At 43.5% G+C, this 24,494-nt stretch overlaps 1 protein-coding gene across 9 annotated transcripts in view; it reads left to right on the top strand.

Moving 5' to 3' along the window:
* The window catches only part of cep131 (centrosomal protein 131), a 103,139-nt gene that overhangs the window by 39,807 nt on the left and 38,838 nt on the right, over positions 1–24,494 (top strand). For 7 of the 9 annotated variants that reach the window (XM_078571193.1, XM_078571190.1, XM_078571192.1 and 4 more), the window contains 5 exons: positions 5,264–5,452; positions 6,870–7,061; positions 7,806–7,943; positions 11,485–11,610; positions 21,761–21,877. In XM_078571193.1, coding sequence (XP_078427319.1) covers positions 5,264–5,452; positions 6,870–7,061; positions 7,806–7,943; positions 11,485–11,610; positions 21,761–21,877 — 762 coding nt within the window. The remainder of the gene's footprint in view (positions 1–5,263; positions 5,453–6,869; positions 7,062–7,805; positions 7,944–11,484; positions 11,611–21,760; positions 21,878–24,494) is intronic. The other 2 variants (XM_078571187.1, XM_078571186.1) reach the window with 1 other exon arrangement.

The raw sequence follows: 24,494 nt of genomic DNA, 5'->3' as shown, positions 1-24,494 counted from the left end.
TAAAAAGTGCACTGTTTTCTGTCCGAACTAAGCATCTTGTTACCTAACATTTCAGCGTCCCTAAAGAAACAAGCTATTTGAACCTGAATAAAGTAACTAATCTTTGTGCCGTTGGGTCTGGCTGGTTTTCATACCCTCATGGATCCTTTTTATCTTAGCACAGCTTTTGCATAAAAAAAGAAAATGCATATTAAGTCTGTAACTTAGGGTTTTGAGTTCCCTCAGTGGAAAACTATGACTTCAAATATGATTTTATCATGGAATGGGGACACGGTCTCAGCTAAGACTTCTTGTGCATGTTGCTAACCTAAAATGTTAATGCCCCCTCATTTATTGGCATGTTTTACACCATAAAGGATACACGTAGAAACTTTTGGACGTGAACTTTAATGTAGAAGAACATCCCAAAGGGTGTTCCCAAAAGCACCTCATCAGGACATAATCATAAAAATGGAAACACAGAGTCAAAGAAGGAAATATTAGGGCGGGGTGACCAAAAGCTTGCTCAGAGAGAGCTGCATGAAGGAAGATCTGAAACGAGGAAAGGGAGGTGAAGGTGCAGAGGGTTTTTGGAAAGAAGGTCCAGAATATGGGGGCTGCAGGTACAAAAGCAGTGGTGAGTGAGAGGGTGGGGGATGCACTAGGTCATTGGTAGAGGATTGGGGGGAGGGGTGGAGTTGTAGGGGTGAAATACTATAGAGTGGACTAAGACCATGAATAGATTTAAATATGAGGAGGAAAATTTTAAATTGGTGGTTAGGAGCCAACAGCCATGGAACGGACATTAGGTGATCAGTTTGTTGGGAGAGGAGATGGGTCTCATGGATGAGATAAGCTTGGAGGGATGGGGAAAGCACACTTGCCCCCCCTGGATCTGGCTGTACTTGCCTCCTTCTGGCTGTTATGTTTCCAGAGCCCTGGGCAATCCAGCTCTCAACCATTGAATGTAAAAGCGTATTATAATCTGAGCCACAAAGCATCATTAGCATATTTAAGTTACTGACCAGCCTCTCAGCAACAGGCTACTCCACCTCCCCCCCCCTCACCCAAAACCTCTCACCATCACCCTCCAACCCGTCCCGCTTAAATTGGAAGTGCGTGCATTGGTGGTGGTGGTGGTGGTGGTGGTTCACGGTCTGGTTTCAGATTTTTCAGGGTTAAACTCCCCTGTTCTCCTTCTGGCCATCCGAAAGAGTTAAAACTCTCTGTCTGTTCCAGGGATTGTTTTGTTGGGGTCAGGGCACTGAGGTTGCAGCAGAGTCTGTTGGCGTTCCTCATGACAATGAAGTGGGGTGGTGGTGGGGGGTGGTGGCACTGGCTGTGATGAGTTCCTGATGTTATGAAGGAGCAAATATGTGCAATTGAAATAATGTCCTTATTAAGCACCCCAAGTGCCTGTGTTTGAAATTATGCTGTAATCAATAACGAACCTAATGTCATTGAGAAATTTGTTCATTATTTCACGAAAGACATTATTTAATGTGTTAATAACACCTTATTTAAAACAGTGGGCACAAAAATTTTCTACAAGCGCAAATTCAACCAGTTAAACTAGTGGATCAATTTATTGTTGGTAGCAATTGAACTCCCTCACCCTTGTTGTGAAATTCTTTGGTTTCTCAATGATTTAGTTCCTGCCTACCCCTGATAACCTGTCACTGATAACCTTTCACTCCTTGTAAATAAAAATATATTAAGTTGTCAAGAAAGCAAACATTTCATGACTAATACTGTCATGAAGCAATTAATGTGTATAATATTTTGGAAAATATTTTTCTTTTAAAATAGAGGCTTGGTCTGCAGGTGTGGTCTTAATTGAATTAAAGCCAGCTAGTCTGGGTGCTTTGCTGGGTATTAGTTTGGATATGTAAGAGAGATAGCGTGCATTTGCATTTTTTGAATAGAGCATTCAAGAAGTGGGGTGAAAGCTTGACACCTGCCTAACAGATACCAAGCAATATGTTTATACTACTAATAAAATTGGTACAATGAATGGGATTTCATTGTTAAAAGGTAAAGTTCAAGGGGACTGGTGAGACAATCAGTGGTGGTAGGTATAACTTCAGTAGTTTTCGGGTGTACAGAGCAGAGACAATGTAAGATCAAAAGGCAGCTGCAAGCCTCCAACTGGCTCCTCAGTGAAAAGAACCTCATTTTGAATTCGGACGTTGAAAACGCTTTGCCTGGTGTTTGGTTAGGTCAATGGGTTGCTGTTGCCTTAATGGAGATTAGTTTGGGAATTTGTTATAAGTTACGATGGTAGTAATTTGTAGCCACGTGTATATATTTTATCCTGTGTAAATTAATAAAATGTTTCAATTAGTTTAATGTAAAGCTTCGAGAACTGATGGTCTGATTCCTGAATTTAAGGTCGCATCTCAAACATAACGCTTAAAATTGTAGGTTATGACAGTTGTTTAAAGTTTTCCTCTGGGATTTTTAAATAACTCCGCTTTACCAAATGCCTCAGTCATAACAGATACTACGCCCTAAGAGGGTGTTGATGACCATGGACTTCCATTGAATTGGTCCATGATTATTTTTGGCAAAGTACGGCAGTGATTTGCCATTGCCTTCTGCAGTATGGCTGACCAGGAAATGCTTAAGTTTCATCCAGATGAATGTTTTCATGCTACTATCCGATCTCCTGTGACATTGTTCGTGGTGAATTAGAGAGTAACTGTGATGTTATCGGCACAGTGTAACAGGAAGTATGTGTGACACCGGCAAGTGGATGCTGCATGCAAGAATTTTATTGGCCAGGATTTCCCGGTCAGTGAGCGGGGGGCCGGGGCCCGCTCGCCAACGCGTAAAATGACGCGGGATGAAGTCGGGTGGAACTCCTGGCCAATTGAGGCCATTGACAAAGTAATTAAAGTACTTAATGGACCTGCCTGTTCAACCTTAAGGTTGGCGGGCAGGCTGGGAGCCCTGGCGGCCATTGGAGAAAGCATGAAGCCTCATCCACGGGCGGGATGAGGTTTCATGTATGTTTTAAAATTTTTAATAAAAGTGTTAATGAAAGTGATGGACCTGTCCCAACTCATGTGACAGTGTCACATGAGGGGACATGTCAGGGGAATTTTTTTCTTTCTATTGTTAACATTTTTAAATTTGGCGCCGATCTCCCTGAGGCAGCACTTAGCCTCAGGGAGATGAGTCGCTCTTTCGCGCGCGTGCGTGAAAGAGTGCACTCTCGGCTGAGGGAATCTTCCCCCCTGCCCGCACAGGAAGGGGCCTGAATTGGCCCGCCCACGTAAAACGGTGGGGGCGCCAATCGGAGGCGCGCCTCCACACGCCCGCTCCTAAACTTTCTCCCCGATGGGGGGGGAAAATTCTGCCCATTATGTTTAAACTAACTGAAGGCTTAGATGTATCTGCATATACCTGTACAGATTATCAGCATTTTTGCATGTTTTGGTGATAACATGTGCACTTGCACTGCAAAACATGTATGTTAAGACAAAAAGAAGCTTTCACCATCATGGCTTGATTATTGTTGGACTGTCTTATACTCCTCTTTATAATGCAGGGACATGAACCATTTTTAAAAAAACTGGTTGCTACCCAAGCCTTCAGAGAGATACTAAATTACATAAATCTTTTCTACCTCTCCTCCGAACTCTCTTCAATTTTTCTTGAAAATCCTGACTCATGGTAGAACATATTTCATTGGGCATCTGCGATCTACATCACCAAAGTCCATGTGCGTGCCTAGACATGGAACATTGGTGTCTGATATTTCTATTTTTGTGTGTGTGAGATTTATATTTATGTTATAAATACATTCCAGCAGAGGTCCCTGTAGTCTCTCTATTGTATCAGAATGAACATACGAATTAGGAGCTGTAGGCCGCTCGGTCCCTCAAGTCTGCTCTGCCATTCAATAAGATCATGCCTGATCTGATTGTAACCTCAACCCCACATTTCTGCCTACCTCTGATAACCTTTCACCCCCTTGTTAATCAAGAACCTATCTAGCTCTACCTTAAAAATATTCAAAGACTCTGCTTCCACTGCCTTTTGAGGAAGGGAGTTCCAAAGACTCTCAGCCCTCTGAAAGAAAAAAGTTTCTCCTCATCTCTGTCTTAAATGAACGACCCCTTATTTTTAAACAGTGACCCCTGGTTCTAGATTCTCCCACAAGAGGAAACATCCTCTCCAAATCCATCCTCTCAAGACCCCTCAGGATTGTAAAGGTTTCAATCAAGCAGTCTCTTACTCTTTTCAGCTCTAGGGGATAAAAGCCTAGCCTGTCCAACCTTACCTCATAAGACAACCTGCCCATTCCTGGTATTAGGCTAGTAAACCTTCTCTGAACTGCTTCTAATGCATTTACATTTTCCCTTAAATAAGGTGACCAGTGCTGTACACAGTACTCCAATACGGTCCCACCAGTGGTCTGTACAACTGAAGCATAACCTCCCTACTTTCGTAATCGATTCCCCTCGCAGTAAGCAATAACATTCTATTAGATTTTCACCAGCTATACCCACCAACCCGAACTCAAACAACACTTTGACAATTTTAAAAATGCTTGGAGTTTATGAATTTGCTTTCTGTAGTAATTGACGCATTCAGTACCCTTATTTTGTTTTACGATTAAAAATCAGATGCTGAAAATCTGAACTGAGACAGAATTTGCTGGAAACAGTGAGCAGGTCTGGCAGCATCCGCAGAGACACCAGAGGACTTAGCCTTGCAGATGTTTCTTTAAGATGGATCTTTTTATTTTATTTTGCCCGACTGGCTAATTCATATTCCTTTATTGAAAAAAAAAATTGTGCTTTAATTCAATAAGGAACCTTTTGAATTTTAGTCAGTTTGGCTTGTAGTCCAATATTACCTTTTGAGGCTTTAGTTTTATTCCAGCACATGTCAATGCAGTACTGAGGAGAGCGCTGTCTGCTGGAGGTGCTACCTGTCCAATGAGGCACCTGCCTGTAAAGGTGGAATCAAAAGATCTATTGGTGTTAACTTTAAAAAAAAAAGTGTGTCAGTTCTCCTGATGTCCCGGGTAACATCCATTCCTCAACTAACACTGCCAAACCAGGTGAACCGGTCATCTATCTCGATTATGACTGGGGCTTTTGCTGGATGCAGTTTGGCTGCTGCATTCCCCCAAAAAACAACAACCGTTTATGCTTCAAAAGTGATCCATTAGCTGCGATGCGCTTTGGGAGGTCCTGCGGATGCGAAGAGCACTTTATTCAAGCAAGTTTCTTCCTAAAGTTCATGAACTAACCTTATAATGTTTTTGTAGAACCAACCACAGGATGTGACTCAGAGAGAGATGCCAGTTGAGGAGCAGGAGATAATAACAACAAGCCTGACCCAGTCTAAAACAACACTGAATGATGTGCTCGACACACTCAAGCTACTGGAGGAAGAACCTAAATTACTCCCAGAGCCAAAGGCCTATAAAAAGGATAAATATGCTTGGATAGATGAGGTATGTTTTGACTTTTTTTTGACAAGAAAAATGTAAACTCAGGTTCGTCTTGTAAGAAGTTGGTTTGTTCCATCCATTATCAGCTTCCCTATTTAGGGACCAGCAACCCTAGAAGGTGGAGGTAATAGGGACTATAGAGGAGAGCCATCATAAGGAGAATGGAAATTTTCCCGGGTATTTGGACAGGGGACCAGAAGGAGAGTGGAAAGTCGCTAATCTGGAGTGATGCTAATCAAAGAGTGTAGTGTGACTTATGCTCTGGTGACATCCTGTAGAAGGATTGCTGGTTTGTGGGTTCACTTTGGATGACCATTCTCCTGAGCTTAAGGTACAAGACACCTCATGATGGAATGGCACCCAAGTGGCACATGCAGGAGGTACTTACAACTATATCTGTCTGCTTGTCATTACTCCTATGGGCACGACACCAGCTGTTTGATCCCATCCATGGTTAGGTGCTAATGGGAAATTATACAATTTTTCCTGTGTCCCTGGTTAATGTTGCCGCTTGATGGGTTAGTTGAGGGGTTGTACGATGAGGATCCCAGGTTGTGATCCATTTTGGCTACCCAGTTCCTGCCCTTCAGTCTGAAAGCAGTTTCTGCAGTTCATTTCGGTAGAATGTTACAGGACAATCTGAATGTGGGAAAGGGAGTCCATGAGTTTGGGAAGCAATATGTAATAACTCCCCAGGCCTGTCTAACCTTCGATGCCCTTGCATTGCTCCAGATCACCCTAGTTGCTACATTGACTATAACACTTTGCCTTGCTGTTTTGAGGGACTTGCTCTAAAGTTGAGCATTTGAGTTGGTTGAACTGGCTAACATGAAGAAATAAGTGACGAGTTGAAAAACACTTAAGTTTTTCCCGCTTTCAGGTCGAGGACTGTGTCATAAATTGTTCCAATATAGCTTGTAAGGCACATTGTGACCTTAATTTGTTTCAGTATAGCTTATAAGGCACATTGCAATCTTAAATTGTTTCACTATAGCTTGTGTGTGGCACATTGCAATCTTAAATTGTTTCACTGTCATTTGTAAGGCATCACAGTGGATGAAGCTGGTAAGAAATCAGGATGAAACATGATGTCAATATATGGGTAAAATTAGCTACAGTGCCACTGATTGGTTGAGGGCCTTGTGCTTGTGTGGTCATGGGCTGTTGGAATATAAAGAACTGTGTTAAGGTGAACCGGCAGAGCAACAGCAGAGAACAAAGAATCAGCCAACTTTGAAAACTTGTGGTCATTGGATTCTCCACGGGATTGGTGTAATATCTATCTTTTGCCCTTGTGACTGTGTGTAACCAGTTATAGCTGATCCTTAAAATTGCTGAATGTAGCCATATTAACATCCATTACAATTTGCTTGAAGTGCACAGTTTTTCCTACACGCGCTCTCTCTCTCTCAATAAACAGGATTGTGACTCCACGTCCTTGACGGCAGATAACCTGGAGAAGCTGGGGAAAATCGAGCAGGCTTCAGGCTTGCCGAGCGATGGCTCTCTGCTGTCCGAAGCAAAGCTCCAAAGCATTATGAGTTTCCTGGATGAGATGGAGAAGTCCGAACAGGAGCGGCCAAGGTCTTGTTCCTCAACAGCGCCCAAAGAGGTAAGTCAGACTTGTCAACTTTACATTTTTTTAAAAATTAAATTCGCGTAAGCCTAAAATCAATACCAAGGAAATTAGTCCATTCTTTCAGGAATAACACAAATGAGTTTACTTAATGATCTATTCAATATTTGTATATTTTCTCTTCTCATTAGTAAAATTAGCAATATAAGATCGGAAGTTACATTTTAGTTGCCCATGTATGAGAACGATGTCAGTGAAGGAACAAGAGGCAATAATAACACGTTCGACCTAGTATAAAAATAGCAGGTTAAAATAGCCCACGCACAACATACTTCACTTCAGTAAACATAGTGGGTTTCCTCGATTGAGTTTATGTTTTGGGTGTGAGGTGTAATTTATGTTTTGAAGTTGCAGCAGTGTACAGGGAGTTTAATTTTCATTTATGAAGGAAGGAATGAGAGAGTCAGAAATTGACAGATTGAAGGCAAGGAAAGTGCAATTTGTCCTGAAATGACCAATGGACTTGAATTGGGGTTAGATTTTTTTTTTCAAATGAAGCATAGGATCAAATACCACCCTGCGTTCAAATTAATTAAGTTTGGTCAACTGTCTTAGCTGTGATTTCCTCCCAGCTTCTTTCAGTGCTATTCTTGGCCTAACTACCAAGCATTACATGGCAATTAAAGGCGCTTGAAAACAGTAAGCTGCATTGAACATGTGACTTAGTAATTTCAATATTCCAATTTTAAACTACCAAAATTTGCTGTGCCCTGTCCCCAGGTTCTGCTTTCTGAAGAAGAATTGTCTCACCTGGAACAAGCTTCAGTCATGGCAACCGAGGTGACGAGCTCAATGATCAGATTAAAACTGGAATTTGAGGAAAAGAAACGTGCCATTGCCATGTTACAGACTGCTTTGGTAAATACCAAGAGTGTGGCTCACAGTATTTGTCGTCGACACTAACTTTAATTTCAGGGGTCGGGGACGGTGGAGTGGATTTATATCGATGGCAAACAGATGGATCGAAACTTTCTGCAATCTTTCTGTTGAACACCAGCATCCTCAGTGAAATGGATGTGTGAGCAGTCTCAGTTGAATTTATCCCAGCTTGTAACTGAAAATAAACGTAAAGGGTCTTACTTGACTCCAGGACGAAGCACCGTGAACTCTCTGGAGGGGGGGAGCGGTGGTTGTGTGTGTGTGTGGGGGGGCGGGGGAGGAGTGTAATCTTGCAGCACTTTTGTCTGAGATTGCATACAGTGCCAGTCCAGTGCATTGTTGAGCCTCGTCTTGTTAACACCTATCTGCTGTGAATATAATTATTTGTACAGTACAGGTGCTACCACCTGCGCAGTCTGAACATTTAAACAGTTTTCAACTGTGAGGGTTGGGATTTGCCCAACCAGACATTATGGTACCGGGTAACCTTAGCGCCGTCTCCTTTTATTTTTACTTGTAGCTTTGTTGTGTGGAACAAGCTGAACATTGCAGACTGTAGACATTGCACTCTGAACTTCTGTGTTGATTAAAGCGTCAGGAAAGTGTACTTCATGATTCTTCCAGAGTCATGATATGTCACATATTAAAATGCTCCTGTCAATAATTCAAGAAACAGCTGACAAACGGACACGCCTTTTTGGGTAGCGGATTGGAATATTTCACAAACAATCACTAAGTGCCTACGGCATGAATACAGGCTATTTGATGCAACGGGTCCATGCTGTTATGCCCCATTTGAGCCCCCTTTGACCCTTCTTCATTTATCCTATCAGCATTAGCTATCCTATTCCTTTCTCCCTCATGTGCTTATCTAGCATCTGCTTAAACCTATCAATTTTATTTGCCTCCACATTCTTACCACTCCTCTGGGTAAAGAAGTTCCTCCTGAATTCCCTATTCGATTTATTAGTCGCTAGCTTGTATTTATGGCCCCCCCCATTCTGGTCTTGCCGCTCCGTCTTAATGGGAGACCCCTTATTTTGATACTGCGCGCCCTGGTTCTAAATTCCCCCATGAGAGGAAAAGCCCTCTCAGCATCTGCCCTGTCAAGCCCCCTCAGAATCTTGTGCGTTTCAATAAGATCACCTCTCATTCTTCTAAACCCCAACTTGTTTAAGCAAGTGGAAAAGTCCTCCCTACGTTTTACCCTATCAAACATTTTCAGAATCATAAAGACTCCGATCAGATCACCCCTCAGTTTTCTCTTCAGTAGAGACTGGTATTCCAGACTGTTCAATCTTTTCTGGTGGGTATAACCTCTCTCAGTTCTGGTATCATTCTAATAAACTAGGTTGATTCCTGGGATGAAGAGGCTGCCTTATGAGGAAAGCTTGAGCAAGTTGGACCTCTACTAATCGGAGTTTAGATGAACGAGAGGTGATCTCGTGGAAACATATCGGATTCTGAGGTGGCCTGACGGGGCAGATGCTGAGAGGATGTTTCCTCTCGTTGGGGAACCTATAACTAGGGGACACAGTTTCAAAATAAGGGGTCTCCGGTTAAGACGGAGTTGAGGAAGAATTTGTTCTGTCTGGGGGGGTCATTGGGATACACTACCCCCAGAGAGCAGTGGGGCCAAGTCTTTGAAAATATCCAAAGCTGAGTTAGATTTTCTTTTGTCTACAAGGGTGTCAAACGTTATGGGGGGCAGGCAGGAAAATGGAGTGTAAACCGCAATCAGATCGGCCATGATTTAATCGAATGGCAGAGCAGGCTCAAGGGGCCAAATGCCCTATTGTCGCTTCTGTTTTTTATGTAATCTTTTTTTCATCTTTCCAGTGTCTCTGTATTCTTTTGATAATGTGGAGAAATGGGGGGAGACAGTGGCGTAATGGTAATGTCACTGGAGCAGTAATCCAGAGGCCCAGGCTAATGCTCTGGGGACATGGGTTCAAAACCTTTCATGGCAGCTGGTGGAATTTAAACGCCATTAATAAAATCTAGAATTGAAAGTTAGTTTCATGGCACCACTATTAAGGCTATCATCAATTGTTGTAAAAATCCACCTGGTTCACTAATATCCTTTGGGGACATTCCTTTTAGGGAAGAAAATCTGCTGTCCTTACCTGGCCTGGTCTGGCCTACATGTGACTACAGATCCACAGCAATGTGGTTGACTCTTAACTGACCTCTGAAATGGCCTAGTCAGCCACTCGGTTCAAAGGGCAATTAGGGATGGGCAACAAATGTTGGCTTTGTCAGTGACACCCACATCCCATGAAAGAATAAAAAAAAACTTCTATACAAGTTTAACATCACTTCTCTGCTTTCCAATTCAATCCCTGTGGAAATGAACCCCAGTGCTTTGTTTGCTTTTGTTTTGACCTTATTAACTGGTATTGCTACTTTTAGTGAATTGTGGGTCTGTACCAACATATCCCACTTAGACACTTCTTTTCTAGGTGATTTCCTTATTCTTCCTACCAAAATACACTACCTCACACTTACCTATGGTAATTTTCATTTATCAATTATGTGTCTGTTCTGCAATATTTTTAATGCCCTGATGTATTTTTTCATACTCCTTCTCTGTATTAACTACACCCTCCCGCAATACCCACAAATCTTGAAATCATACTCGAATTCTCAAGTACAAATCATTCATGCAAATGGTGGGCAGCGGTGTTCCAATCCAAGTTGAATGCCGCTTCCCATCATTTGCCAATCTGAGTAACTGCCTTTAATTCCCACTCTCTGTTTCATGTTTCATAATGGCTTGCTGTTCATTCTGTTATTTGTCCCTTGACTCCATGGGTGAAATTTAACACTCCCCCGGGAGCTGAGTGGGGCATAAGATAATGTGACATTTGGCATTGTAGGGGCGCTAGCTGGGACCATGGCCCTCCTGATCAGGCACCCTGTCCCCAGCAGAGCCACACACCCACCCCCCTACCCCCTTACCTGCCCCCTTTCCTCCCCATTCCCGATTTTGGCCCTCTGCCCCCTTTCATGTGGCCTGCCAGCTGGCCTGGCAAAGTCCCCCCCCCCCTCTTGCCTCCTAATCCTGCCCCAGTGGCGCTCATTGTTGGGGACTGCCTGCAGACACAGTGGTGGCCACTGCTGCCAGTGGCGCTGTGAGGACCAGCGAACTGCCATCCATTCAAGTGACTGGTAGGTCTAGGGGGGAGGGACTTCTGCCACAAGTTTTGCCCTGAGCCAATTGGCCCAAAGGTGGTAAAATCTGCTTGGGGCTTCCCGGCCATGTGGAGGCGAGCTTGTCCACAACTTGTTAGCCCAGGGCCAGGGCCACCCCCTCCATGTAAAAATTCACCCAGCATATCCTGACCTTAGTCATGAGTCTTACCAAGTAGCACAGAACCTTCAGCAAGATTAATTTCATTTACATAGTTAGATGCATAGGAGAGAATGTAAATAGTTTCTATTTTGTTGCACAGAATCCTTGAAAAAAAAACCAAGCACAGAATTTTATACACTTTTCTTATCAGACCTTTCTTATTAGACCCAGCAAAAAGAATTAACTGTTCGCCACATGAAGGAGACTGAAAAGGAAATGAGCCATCGATTAAAAATGCAGAAGGACCAGTATGAATCAACCATTCAACGACATCTGGCGTTTATTGATCAGGTAGAAGACATACTAAGATTTTAATACCTAGATTTTACGATAAGTCTTGCCCAAAAAATGGGCCTAAATTGGGCAAGATCAGCTACAAGTCACCCTGGAGAAACCCAACGTTGCTTATCTACCCATTTAACAACTCGTACTGTTTACTGTTGCTACTTTATCTGGTGCCAGTGACACATCCCCAGGTTATCAGTCTGCAAATGTTCAAAAAGCCTCAATTATGTTTTCATTTTCTTCGAGTAATTTCTTGGTGCTATTGTTGAGCTTGTATAGATGAAAGTGCCTATGAACAGCTGTGTTGGAGACTGCAAGTTGAGCCTAAATGCTATCAGTTCATTCCTTTTTCTCTTGTTTTCACCAGGTGTCCCGGTATCTTCTTGATAACTGATGGGCCAGTGACACTGTTGTCTCAAATTCATTAAACTGCAATGAATTTTTCCCATTTTTCCTGGTTTTTATTTTTGGAAGAACGGAGGATGACAGAAGGCTTGCAGGGCAGCTCAAGCTGCACCGGTTTGGCACCCGCTGGTATTTGTACACCCACAGGGTGGAATTTTCCATCCTGGAGATTTAAGTGCGGTGGCAGGCGGGAAAGTCGGCATGATTCCCTTTTGGCAGCGGGCTGGGCTCTCGTGCCAGATCTTCCGCTTTTCAACTCATTAATTATACATCAGTGAGGAGCTCGTCGAATCTCAAAGTGGTGCAGGCAGTGATCTGTCTGCCCCGCCATTACCTCATGGATTCAAAGGTCTGGGCGCCATATTTAAACAGCACACACACACACAGTCACTCTCTGCAGGACAGGTGTTGGTGTAGCGAAGACAGAAATGGGACCAAACCCTCATCTCCAAGATACAGCAAGGCCTCCCTGGAGAGACTCTTCCAGGCCGTCCAGGTTTTGCAGGAGGTCCTCTTTCCTCGTGACGGAAGCAGGAGGTCCACCATCATGACCACGCTGGCCTAGGAGGAAATTGCCAGGGAGGTCAGCGCTTGTGGACCTCAAAAAAAGGATCGCCGTACAGCGCAGGAAGAAAATGAATGATCTCATCCATTCCACTAGGGTAAGTGAACCTTCTCCTCACTCCAAACTCTCACTCCCATAAGGCTACCAGACATTCTAAGGGTTACAGTCCACAGGGATGTCACACGTTACCAGCAGAAGGGACATCAGCGCTGATTGTCTGTCAGCCACTTTAACATCGGTGTCTCCTGTAAGATCCTGCACAATTGGTGTCTTCATCCCTTACCGAGGAAAGTTCAGCACACACAGCAGGTACGCATGCTTCAGATCTGCCCTTTCATCTGTGATGTTCACAGTCAGTCCGTCCGTCTTTATGCAGGACAAGATCGCCCACAACAAACAAGAGGGAGAGAGGCCAGACCAGAGGAGGGAAGCCGCAGTGAACACTCATCTTCCACACAAGGAGTAAGCGGCAGAGCTGCCTAGTGAGGACGGAGATCGTTCCTGCATGGAAGATGAGATCAGCCTCCTCCAATGAGCCAGTGAGTGCCCATCCAGTATGCATCGCGGCCACACGTGGACAAAGACTGAGTGACCTATAATCTGTCTAGCCAATGACTAATTATCTCTTTTCTCTATTCCAGCTATCAGCAAGAGAAGGCGGAGGGAGAGCACCGGCCAGTGCATCAGCCCCAGCCCCCAGACCACCTTGGATGAGAATCCTGAAGAGGCATCTGATGAAGACCCATCATTGTGTTCACCTGCACCCTTCATCAGTGCAAATACACGCATCTCAGTAGGGACCTAGTTCTAGAGTAGGCTTGGGGGTCACGATTTGGTGAGCACAGCACAGACACGTGTCCACAGCAGGCAGAGGCAGTGGCAGCCCAGGTCTCTGACACTCGGAGGACTGCCGGAGACCAGGCCCTGCTGAGTCTGATGATGAGCCTCTGGAATGGGCCCTGAGAGAAATGTTGGAGCTGCAGAGGCAGGCAGGGGAACATTAGACAGAGTTGCTAGAGGCCGTCAGCAGATTGGAAGGAAGGATCGAGGAGTCTCACCATGTTCTGTCTGATGTCGTGGCTCCAGCACGCAAGCGCATCAAAGTTGCCTTGGAAATCGAGGTCCAGCAGTTTCTGCCGGATTTGCGTTGGACCTGCATGTCATTGCTCTAACCATGAGTGCGCTTCAGCAGTGGCTATGCAAGAGGGCGACGGGTCAACTCGACCTCCCTCCAGGTGGGCAGCTCGACCTCCCTCCAGGTGTCCCTTCTCCTCAAGGAGTCAGGGAAGGGGCCCTTGGGTACCCACAGGGAGGAGGAACGTCAGCCGGACACCGCTGGGGCATCCACCCAGGACACTCCACGGGTGTCCAGCTGCTCCAAATCCCCTCTGCCTGTGATCTCATAAACTCCAGCAGGCCAGGTGGAGGAGGGTGCACTTGCCCCTAAGCAGGGGGACCCTTAACAGGCAGGGGCCCTCCAGGCCTCGGGCCTCCAGAGGACGCCTGCCAAAGGCATCTCGGACAGCAGGGCATGGTAATCAGGAGGCTGCCTCCACCTCTGCTGTGGATGTTGGGGAAAGCACCAAGACACAGTGGTAAAGTTAGAAGTAAAAAGATTCTGAAAGCACAGGCATTCAATCACTGTATATACTTTGCACCTTTGTAAATATATTTTGCTTCTCTCCCTCAAGGTCTCAGGTACTGATTTGGTTCTTCCATGTGATGCAATGTTCTGTATTCATTCAAGCGTAAAAGATTCCACGCCCCCCCCCCCCGCCCCAACCACACTTGTGGCGTCAGGATCCTCGCCCTTTTCAGGTTCATCCCATTCCACATCCTCCTCGTCTGAGGAGACGTGTACCTCCTCTGTCTCCATATAGCAACTGATTCCTGCTGGGTTACCTTGCACAAACACACATTATCTGCTTTTGGTGATCACAAATCTGCTGCATGTTTAGAGAGTGGGTTCCTTTTCTCTTGCTAAATCTTACTGGCTACTGTCAAAGTTCTCTTAAGGCCACAAGTGTGCAGTCGATGGTGCCCTGCACTTGTGGGAAGCCGAAGATCACCACGAATCCCACAGTTCTGGCAACTTGGCTTGTTTCATCCATGGTGAACTGCATGTAATGGTGAGGCTTATTGAAAAGGGCATCGGTCACCTCCCTTATGCATTGGACCAATGGGAGATTCCGCAGAGGGCCCCAGTCGATCTGCTGGCAAAAGAGATGAGTGCAACTGATACCAGTGCCACCGGCATTGGATGGTCTCCCAGTCCGTGTGGAGTGAGATCCTCACAGACAATGGGGTAGTTATGATCCGCCACATTCCTTGACAAGTGAAGGCATGTGCGGCACTGTCTCTCGCTCATCTCCACGCATGAGAGGCGTCAGACCCATGGTTGCGTCAAATGCCACCGTGGATTTGGTCCCTCCTCGTCAGCATCTGGGTCTTCCCGGGGCCCTGTTGGTTCTTGTTCCTCAGGACGATGCACTTCCCTGAGCTGCGTCATATGGTGACGGGGCCCTTCTCACTCACATCAAGCCTATCAAGAGGGCCGTGTCGCCCACAGCCTGGATTCTGCACTCCTCCTTGTATCTGTGGACAAAAAAAATAGAGACATGATTGCACCTTACTCTAGAATGCTGTCGCTCTTACCAACTCCCACTTTACAGGATGCAGATGACCATGGCAGCGCCATTTGCTTCCCAGTACAAATCCACCAACACCTGTAATGGACTGACCACGCCTTGCACACCATGCTGTGCCAGACTGTCACTGTCCAGAGAGGCCTCCCCCCTCCCAGGACCGGGACCAAGACATGCATGTCATGCAGAGCCCTCTAGCATGGCCTTCTCAGCCCCAGGACCGTCTCACACTACTACCCCCTGCATCATTGACCAACCCCCCCACCCCTCCATGCATCTATTACATTCTTCCCTCCTGTGCTCCATCTGCTTGCCTTGGCCCTCAAATCCTGAATGTGTCAACATGGTTTTGACCGGGAAATCGTGTTTTACAAATCAGTTGGAGCTCTTCGATGTAACAAGCATGGTGGGTAAAGGGAAACCAGCAGATGTAGTATACTTGGATTTTCAAAAGGCATTCAATAAGGTGCCGCATAAAAGGTTACTGCACAAGATAAGAGAGCTCATTGTGCTTGGGGTAATATATTAGCATGGATAGAGGATTGGCTAGCTCACAGGGAAAAGAGGATTAGGGTTAAAAAGGACATTTTCAGGTTGGCAAACTGTAACTAGTGGAGTGCCAAAGGGATCAGTGCTGGAGCTTCAACTATTTACAACCTATGTTAATGACTTAGATGAAGGGACCAAGTATATTTCAAGCCAGATTTTCTGACAATACCAAGATAGGTGGAAAAGCAAGTTGTGAGGAAGACACAAAGGTCAGAACTTTACCAGCACACCATGGGTCCCACCGCCAGGACCAAATGTGGGACCTGAGCCTACGGGTAGTGAACGGCGGTACCGCAGAGCGCATTTTACCGGCGGTAGCCCCACAGTTCGCTGGGGCGGCTGCCTGGGTCTCTGAGCTGGCAGCCCAACCTAGAGGGCCGGCAGCTCATGGCCACTGCTTAGGTTGCAAGGGTCAGGAGGGCACCTCCCTGTTCAGGCACCTTCAAGGCCAGAGAGCATTTTTTTTTAAGCCAGGTAGGAAGGCTCCAGCGATCAGAGGATAGAACCCTCCAATGGCGGCATTGCCACTCCATGGGTCATAGTTCAGCAGGATACAGAATGCCTTAGTCCTGGTGAAGAGTCGTACGGACTCAAAACGTTAACTGCGTTCCTCGCCGCAGATGCTGTCAGACCTGCTGAGTTTTTCCAGGTATTTTTGCTTTTGTTTCAAATTTCCAGCATCCGCAGTTTTTTTGCTTTTATTACAGAATGCCCTGTTTCTCCGAAGGGCCACAGAAATCCTGGTGGAACAAAATGACACACGAGATGGAATTTTCCCCTCAAGGGAGTGCCTTGGTATCTTGGGGTCAAGCCAACCAACAAAATGAACAGGAGGCAGAAATCAGTATAAATGCTATAATTGACATACTGTGTGAAGCTTGAGACAATGTAGGAAGAAATTTAATGACTTTATCAAGCCACCCAAAAGTAATGGAAAACATTATTATGTTCGATTAATTCAGTGTACTCGACACCTATGACACAGTAACCTGTCCTTCACTCAGCCTTACATTACATCCATAACTGCCCTTTAAGTATAGGTGCACTCATTACCTTCCTTTATGCTGTGAATCATGTCCTTGCATGCATTCAAGCCAGAGTAATCAGCCTACCTAAAGCAGTGGCATGATGGGTATCATCATTCTCACTTATTATTGTCTGATGACATCTATGTATCACTTTTATATCAAAATTTTAATCTCTCACTTCTGTATTGCTCCCTTATGAGGGAGAGTTGGAGTTTAAACCTTTGTGCATTAATCCCATATAAGGAGAAAGCCCGGCTTATCCTGGGGACATGGACAGTACAGGGAACTGGATATGGATGAGTGGGACTCGCTGGTGACAAACCATATACTTTAAAATACTTTATCATGTCTCTCCATTGATTGGAAGCTATGCATAAAGGCTTCTCATGAGGACATTATTGTTATGTCCACATGCTGTTCTCTATTTGTCTGCAGTTGGGAGTGTAAAAATTTTTAACTCTTCAGCTGATTAGCATGAAAATCTTCACCTCACAGGATTTACTTTCAAAAGGAAACGCTTGATTAGCATCAAACGTTGGTTCAGTCATGAGGCCCACGTAGGCAATGTGCTGCATATGTTGGCTAACATGGAGGAGTGCACTATCCATATATACATATCTTTGCATGGCTGTGTGGCCATACTGAGATCTACTTTTAGAAATGTGGCAAATTCAGCGATTCCTGGAGCAAAGCAGACCTCTTTTTCTGCACCAGAGGTTCAAAAAGCCAGTCAGTGATACACCCATATGTGCTCAGACTGCAGCGTAACCTGTGGTTACAGGAAAAAGCAGCCTTTTCGGTTAACAGGACAGGGATCAGCTAGACAGGACCATTAACAATTGTCATCATTGGTACCATTACTTCTGTTATCACAGTAATCAATGACTTCATTGAGATTATGCCTAAAAGCTACAGCATAGCTGGAATGAGAATGGATAATGGTATTTTCTCAGGCAGTAACACACTCAGCACCTGTCTCCCTCCCCCTTTCTTATCCTTCCCCAGCCCCAATGGCTGGATGCCAGAAGATGCACAGAATGAGGTCACCCATGTGATTGCACAAGCTGATCCATCGAAGGACAGTGAAGGTTTTAATGCTAACACACAACCTAACTTCCCTGCATAAACTAAAGCTCACTGATTAAACAAAATGGATTTCCTTTGAATCGCTGCCTGTCCTTTGTATGATAACCCGCTGACTCTTAAGTTCATAGACAGGTGGCTTGTCGGTATTGTTTTCGTTGACTGAAACGAGAAGCAAAATAATCATACGATGGTTACAGCACAGAAGGTTTATGTTGAGTGTGTCAAGTCAGTGTCAGCTCCCTGCAAGAGCAATTTAGCTAGTCTCAGTCCACTGTCCTTTGCCAGTAACCCTGCAAATTCTTCCTCTTCAGGTATTTATCTAATTCCCTTTCGAAAGACATGATTGAACCTGCCTCCACCATCCTCTCGGGCAATGCATTCCAGATCCTAACCACTCACTGCTTAAAAATGCTTTTCCTCATGTCGCTTTTGGTTCTTTTGTGAATTGCCTCAAATCTCTGACCCCTGGTTCTCAATTCTTCTGCCAAGACAACAACTATCTCTATGAATGCTACAAATATATTTTCCAAAAGGCCTTGATAAAGTGCCACAAAGAAGGTTGTCACATAAGATGGAATTGCAGGGTAATATATTTGCATGAGTAAAAGATTGGCCAAGGGGCAGAGAACCAGAGATTGGTAATAAATGGATTATTTTCAGATTGGCAAGCTGTTACTTGGGTACTGCAAGGATCAATGCTGGGGTCTCAGCTATTTATAATCTATATTAATGATTCAGAAGAAGGGGCAGAGCGTAATGTCACCACATTTGCTGATGATACAAAGTTAGGAGGGAAAGTCGGCTGTGGGGAGGACATAAAGATGCTGCAGAGGGATATAGATAGGTTAGGTGATTGGGCAAGAAGGTGGCAGGTTAGTATGATGTGGGGAAATTTGAGGTTATTCACTTTGGTGGGAATAATAGAAAAACAGAATATTTTAAAATATTATGTTGGTGTTCAGATCTTGTACAAGGGATGTAGAAAGTGAATATACAGTTAGGAAGGGAAGTGGTATGTTGATCCTTCAGGCATGTAGGTTGGAATATAAGAGTAAGTACAGGGCTTTTGGGAGACCACATATGTATAGCTGATCCCTGCAATGTACAGTTTGGTCTTTGTATCTAAGGAAGGATATACTTGTTTTTTTTTAATTCCTCCAAGGGATGTGGGCATAATTGGCTAGGCCAGCATTTATTGCCCATCCCAGAGGGCATTTAAGAGCCAACCACATTGCTGTGGGTCTGGAGCCAGACGCAATGGTTCAACGTTTTCTTTTTAGTTGAATTCAAATTTCACCATCTGCCATGGTGGGATTTGAACCCAGGTCCCCAGAGCATTACCCTGGGCCTCTGGAATAGTAGTCCGGTGATTATACCATTATGTCACTGTCTCCCCATGTTGTAGTAGAGGTAGTGCAACGATGGTTCACTGGATAGATTCCTGAGATGAGAGGGTTGTCCTATGCAGTGAGATTGAGTTGAATGGGCCTATACTTTTTGGAGTTTAGAAGAGTGAGAAGTTATCTCATTGAAACACGTAAGATTCTGAGAGAACTTGACAGGGTAGATGCTGAGAGGCTGTTTCCCCTGGTTGGAGAGTCTAAGATTGAGGGCATAGGCTCAGGGGGAGGAGTTGACTAGTTAGGACCCAGATGAGAAAAAATGTCTTCACTCGGAGGGTTGTGAATCTTTGGAATTCTCAATGCCAGTGAGCAGTGGCTATTCAGTCATTAAGTATGTTAAAGGCTGAGATTGATAGACTTTCATGCTGCAGAGAAATCAAGGGATAGGGGGCCTGGACAGAAAAGTGGAGTTGAAGTTGAAGACCAGCCGCGGTCCTGTTGAATGGTAGATTAGGCTTCTGTGCCTACTGCTGCTCCCTCTTCTTTTGTTGTTATGTGCTTATAAATGATTTTCTAAAAAATCAATATTAATTTCTTGGCCCAAACAACATCAGTTATGCAAATACATTCAGTGGGTAATATTGCATTTTATTCTTCTTTGTTATACTGTGGTCCGGGGATTTCCATGTTGCTGGGTCTGCATGACCTTCACCAGGCTAACAGCAACAGATTTCCTGGACTCTTGTTCCCCAAAGTCAGATTTTTGCATCTCATTGACTTACTCATACATTATTTATCTTGGTGTATGCAATGCAATGTCGTCACCATTTTCCCTTGGAAGCCTACAGTGTGCTTTGGACTTTAGGACTTGGATATGTGCCAGTGTTTACCAGAAATCATCATTAGCTGATTTGCCGTTATCTCTCCTAGATTTTGGAAGTTTGGGCCTTTAAAAATGAACAGAAGTAAATACAATTGAAAACAAGTATATGCCTTGCAAATGAATTACTATGCTACTTTAACTAAAGACAACTTCCCAGTCTCTAAATATTGTAAAGCAAAAATACTATGGGCATTACCAATATTTGTAGAAGTGTATCACAAATGCATGGTAAGAATTAAAGATATGCATTTTATAAATTATTGGTTCAAAGAAATAATCTTAATAGATTAACCTCGGAATACTCTTCATTCACTGTTTTTTCTTATCTTTCTTGTGGGTATTACCGGGTAGTTAGTTTGAATAAGGAAGGTATCAAACATAAATCCTTACCCACATAATGAAAGGCTCCACAAGGTTTCAGCTGACGCTGCAGGAACCTTCATTCATGTCTTCATTAACAGTAGCAGAGTGAAGAGACCTTTGTTTAATCAGCTTGAATGGATGGGCCCAGGCCCCACAGGTGAAAGTAACAATGAACTTAACTAACTTTACAACTAGGTTCTTCTCCCACATCCATATATTCTCCGCAGATATTATCTCTCTGTTAAATTGGAAATAGGTACATTTAAAAAAAAATTGCTCCCCAAATGGTTCAGCTGGTTTAGTCATAATTTAAAATGTTCTCATTCAGTTCCGAATCTGTAGTAAATCAGATGCTCTTGGAGGAAAGGAAGGGAAGAAGGCTTTAGAGTCACTATAGTTGGCCTTGGTGCTCTTGAGAAAGGAGGACAAAATCAACCAGAGTCCCTCACCTCCAGTCATTATCCGGTTACCCTTGCTGGAAATATTAATATCTGGACATTGCATCAGGAAATGAAGAGGCTTGGCTATGATACCTCCAGTCCTGAGTCAATTGGCACAAGCCTTGAGCACCTTTAAGCAGCCATGTAGTGATGTTGGATGAGGGGTAAATATCAGCCAGGACGCTGGGGAGTAAACTCCCTTGTTCTTCTTTGAATAATGCTTTTGGGACCTTTTCTGCCCACCAGTGTGGCCAGGTGGTGCCTCGATTTAACCTCCCATTCCAAGTATCTGCACCCCTGATATTGCAGCATTCCCCCTGTGTTGCACTGAAATGGGAACCTAGATTTTGTGCTCAAGTCTTTGGAGTGGAGCTTGAACTATACCTTCTGACTTGGAGGCAAGCGTGCTTCTGGTGAGCAGTGATTGACACCTTGTTTAGTTGGCCAATCAAAGATCTCATGCACAGACATGATGGGTTAAATGGCTATCGTGCTGTGGGTTTGTGTCATCAGGAAGAAAAGGAGGAGAAATTTGGCAGAGAAAGCAATGAGGAAATTAAAACTTGACTGTTAGCAAAAACTTTTAATCGTCATTAATTTATATTGTATTTGAACTTAGCTTATTCATCCTTAGCTTCGTTATGTTTAGTTCATTGTCAGCACAGTTACTTTCTTCAAAGCGTAAATATATTCTTTACAATTATATTGTAACCATTGTAATGTTTACCATTGTACAAATTGTCAGGCCTATACTGGGTTGTGATGAGGGCTGAATTTAAATGTACTTTTGCTTAATGTTTTATTATGTTGATGGAAAATTTTTGAGCTAAAACATTATGACCCTGACAGCTGATAGATGACAAGAAGGCGTTAAATGCAAAGTGCGAATCTATGGTGAATGAACTGAAGCAGGTGGACCAGAAATACACTAAGAAAATCCAACAGGTGCAAGATCAGCATGAAATGGTAAGAGATTCAGATTGTAACTACATAGAATTACACAGAATTTACAACATAGAAACAGCCCATTCAGCCCAAATCATCTGTGCTGGTGCTGATTATCCACAAGCCGCCTCCTACCTTATTTCGTCTCACTCTCTACCTTTCTATTACTTTCTTCCTCACACATTTGCCTAGCTTTCCCTTAAAAGTCTCTGTCATTCACCTCAGCCACTCCATGTGGAAGCAAGTTCCACATTCCTCCTACCTTCTGAGGAGACCAGTTTTTCCAGAATGCATAATTAAATCTATTAGGAGCTAACTTAAATTTATAGCCTCTGGCTTTGAACTTGCCCACAGTGGAAACACCTTCTCTATCATTATCCTATCAAACCCTTTCATAATTTTAAAGGCATCCATCACGTCACCTTTAGGTCTTTCTCTCGAGAGAAGAGCATTGGGCTGTTCAATCTTTCCCGACAATTGTACCCTCTCAGTTACAGTATCATTCCTTTGTATGTTTTTGTACTTTCTCCACTGCTTCTATATTTGCTTTATAACATGCAGACCAGAACTGTGCACTGTACTCTAAGTGTGGTCAAACCAAGAGTCTGTACAAATTTAACATAACTTCCCCCCCCATTGAATTTAATTTTTCTGTAAATGAATCCCACTGCTTTGCTTGAACTCTTTTTATGTTAACCTGCTTCACTACTTTTAATGATTTGTGCATCTGTGCCCCAAATCCCCTTGCATCTCTATCACATATTCATTTCCATTTACATACCCATTCTGCAAGCTTGTTAATCATCTATTTTGTCGCAGTCTTCCTCAGTATTATCTACACCTTGCAATTTGGTGTCACCAGCAAATGTGCATTTATATAGTGCCTTTAACATAACAAAACTTCCCAAGGCAGGATAAAAACACTCACTGTCCACCAGTACTCTGGCACTGTTCCCTTTCCTGTTGAAAGTTGTTATGGACAGATACATATCCTCAGCTATCTCTTCCTTAGCTGCTATGACTAATTGTCAGATTGTCCAGTCAGTGAAAGCCAAGACATCCTTCAGACTGTATTGAATCTCTACAGTTTTGTGAAACCATCGCAATTTGGAAGTGGTGTCATACAAAAGTTAGTCAAAAAAAAGAATTGGGACAATAATCAAGAAACTAACGTTAAAGGTGATTCCCATATTCAAAAAGAGGGACAGAACAAATTCTGACAACTATAGACAAGTTAGCTTAACATCAGTGGCAGGAAAGATATTGGAATCTCTACTCAAAGGTGGAATAGAAAAATATCGACAAAAGTACAATAAAGAACATTCAACATGAATTCTTTGAAGAAATAACAAAGTGCAGGCAAGGGTAATGCGGTGGAGGCAATATACATAAACTTGCATGAGGTACTGCAAAGTAGGCTGATGACCTCTATATGATTTTGTTGCCACTGTGATGTTCTGTTTATTGGCGGTGTGGTTTAAACTCTTTCAGGATAGCTCAATTTAACTACAGATAGCTAATCTGAGATTTCTTATGTAGAAGCAAAAGGAAATGGTCCATAAACTTGGATGATTTTTTGGGTTGAAATCATGAGACTTCTATCGATATGACTTGAAACATAACAATTGAAATAAAACTGCACAAGTGTGAGTTACTGCAGTTAATCATATAAATTACCTTTTTATCAAACATTTTATGTGTAATTTAATCATTTAAAAATTCAGTCCTGTGAGTTTATCAATATTTTAGACGACTCGATCAAGAAGTAACACTTTTCAACTCATTAACTCGCATTTTTCCTGTTTATCAAGATTTATTTTCAATTCGACCAAAGCTATCAAAGAAGGTTCTGTAATTTTTTTTTAAAATTAAAATTTTAACATTGATACTGGATTTATTTAGCTGCTTACATTAGCATCAGAATACAATTCTATAATTGTTGTCTTCCCATTATAGGAAATGAATGGTGCTTAAACTTGGCATTATCCTCCACCTCCAAAAGATGAATTCCAAAATTTAGGATTGAATCCAATTAACTCAGAATGTAAAAGTCTGAATGCTGCAGCCAGTTGGGGAGCATTCCCATTACCTGCCTGTGCCAACCAGCAGCATTGACATAGAGCACTCCATCAGTTAGTTGTATCCTACATTGACAGTGGAATGACACTCCATGGAGGAGGAGGAGGGGGTGAAGAGGTAACTAATAGTGAAGGCTAACCTCCTCCTTTGGTGTTTTATTTTGTGCAAACAATTGGAAATATGTTCCTTCTAAAGTTGTTTAATTGATTTCCCCCCCCCCCCCCGCCTCCATTTTTGACCTGTTTGCTCACCAACTGATTTTAGTCAGTTTTTAAATTCGGGGAGAATCAAACCCCAAAATCGGAAGACTTGGTTACATTTGAAATTAACCTGAGACTTAATGATTAAGCCTGCAGCCTATCAATTTAAAAAAAAAAATTCATGGAATGTGAGCATCGCTAACAAAGTCAGCATTTGTTGCCCATCTCAAATTGCGCTTGAGAAGGTGAACCGCTTTCTTGAATAGCTGCAGGCTGTGAGACGTAGGCACGCCCATGATGTTGTCAGGGATTTTAACCCGGCGATGATGAAGAACGGCAATGCTTGCATTAGTAAAAGT

This window comes from Cetorhinus maximus, chromosome 24, assembly GCF_964194155.1.
Source record: "Cetorhinus maximus chromosome 24, sCetMax3.hap1.1, whole genome shotgun sequence".
Lineage (NCBI taxonomy): Eukaryota > Metazoa > Chordata > Chondrichthyes > Lamniformes > Cetorhinidae > Cetorhinus > Cetorhinus maximus.
Note: the sequence above shows the minus strand (reverse complement) of the source record. Positions and strands in the feature narration are given on the sequence as shown.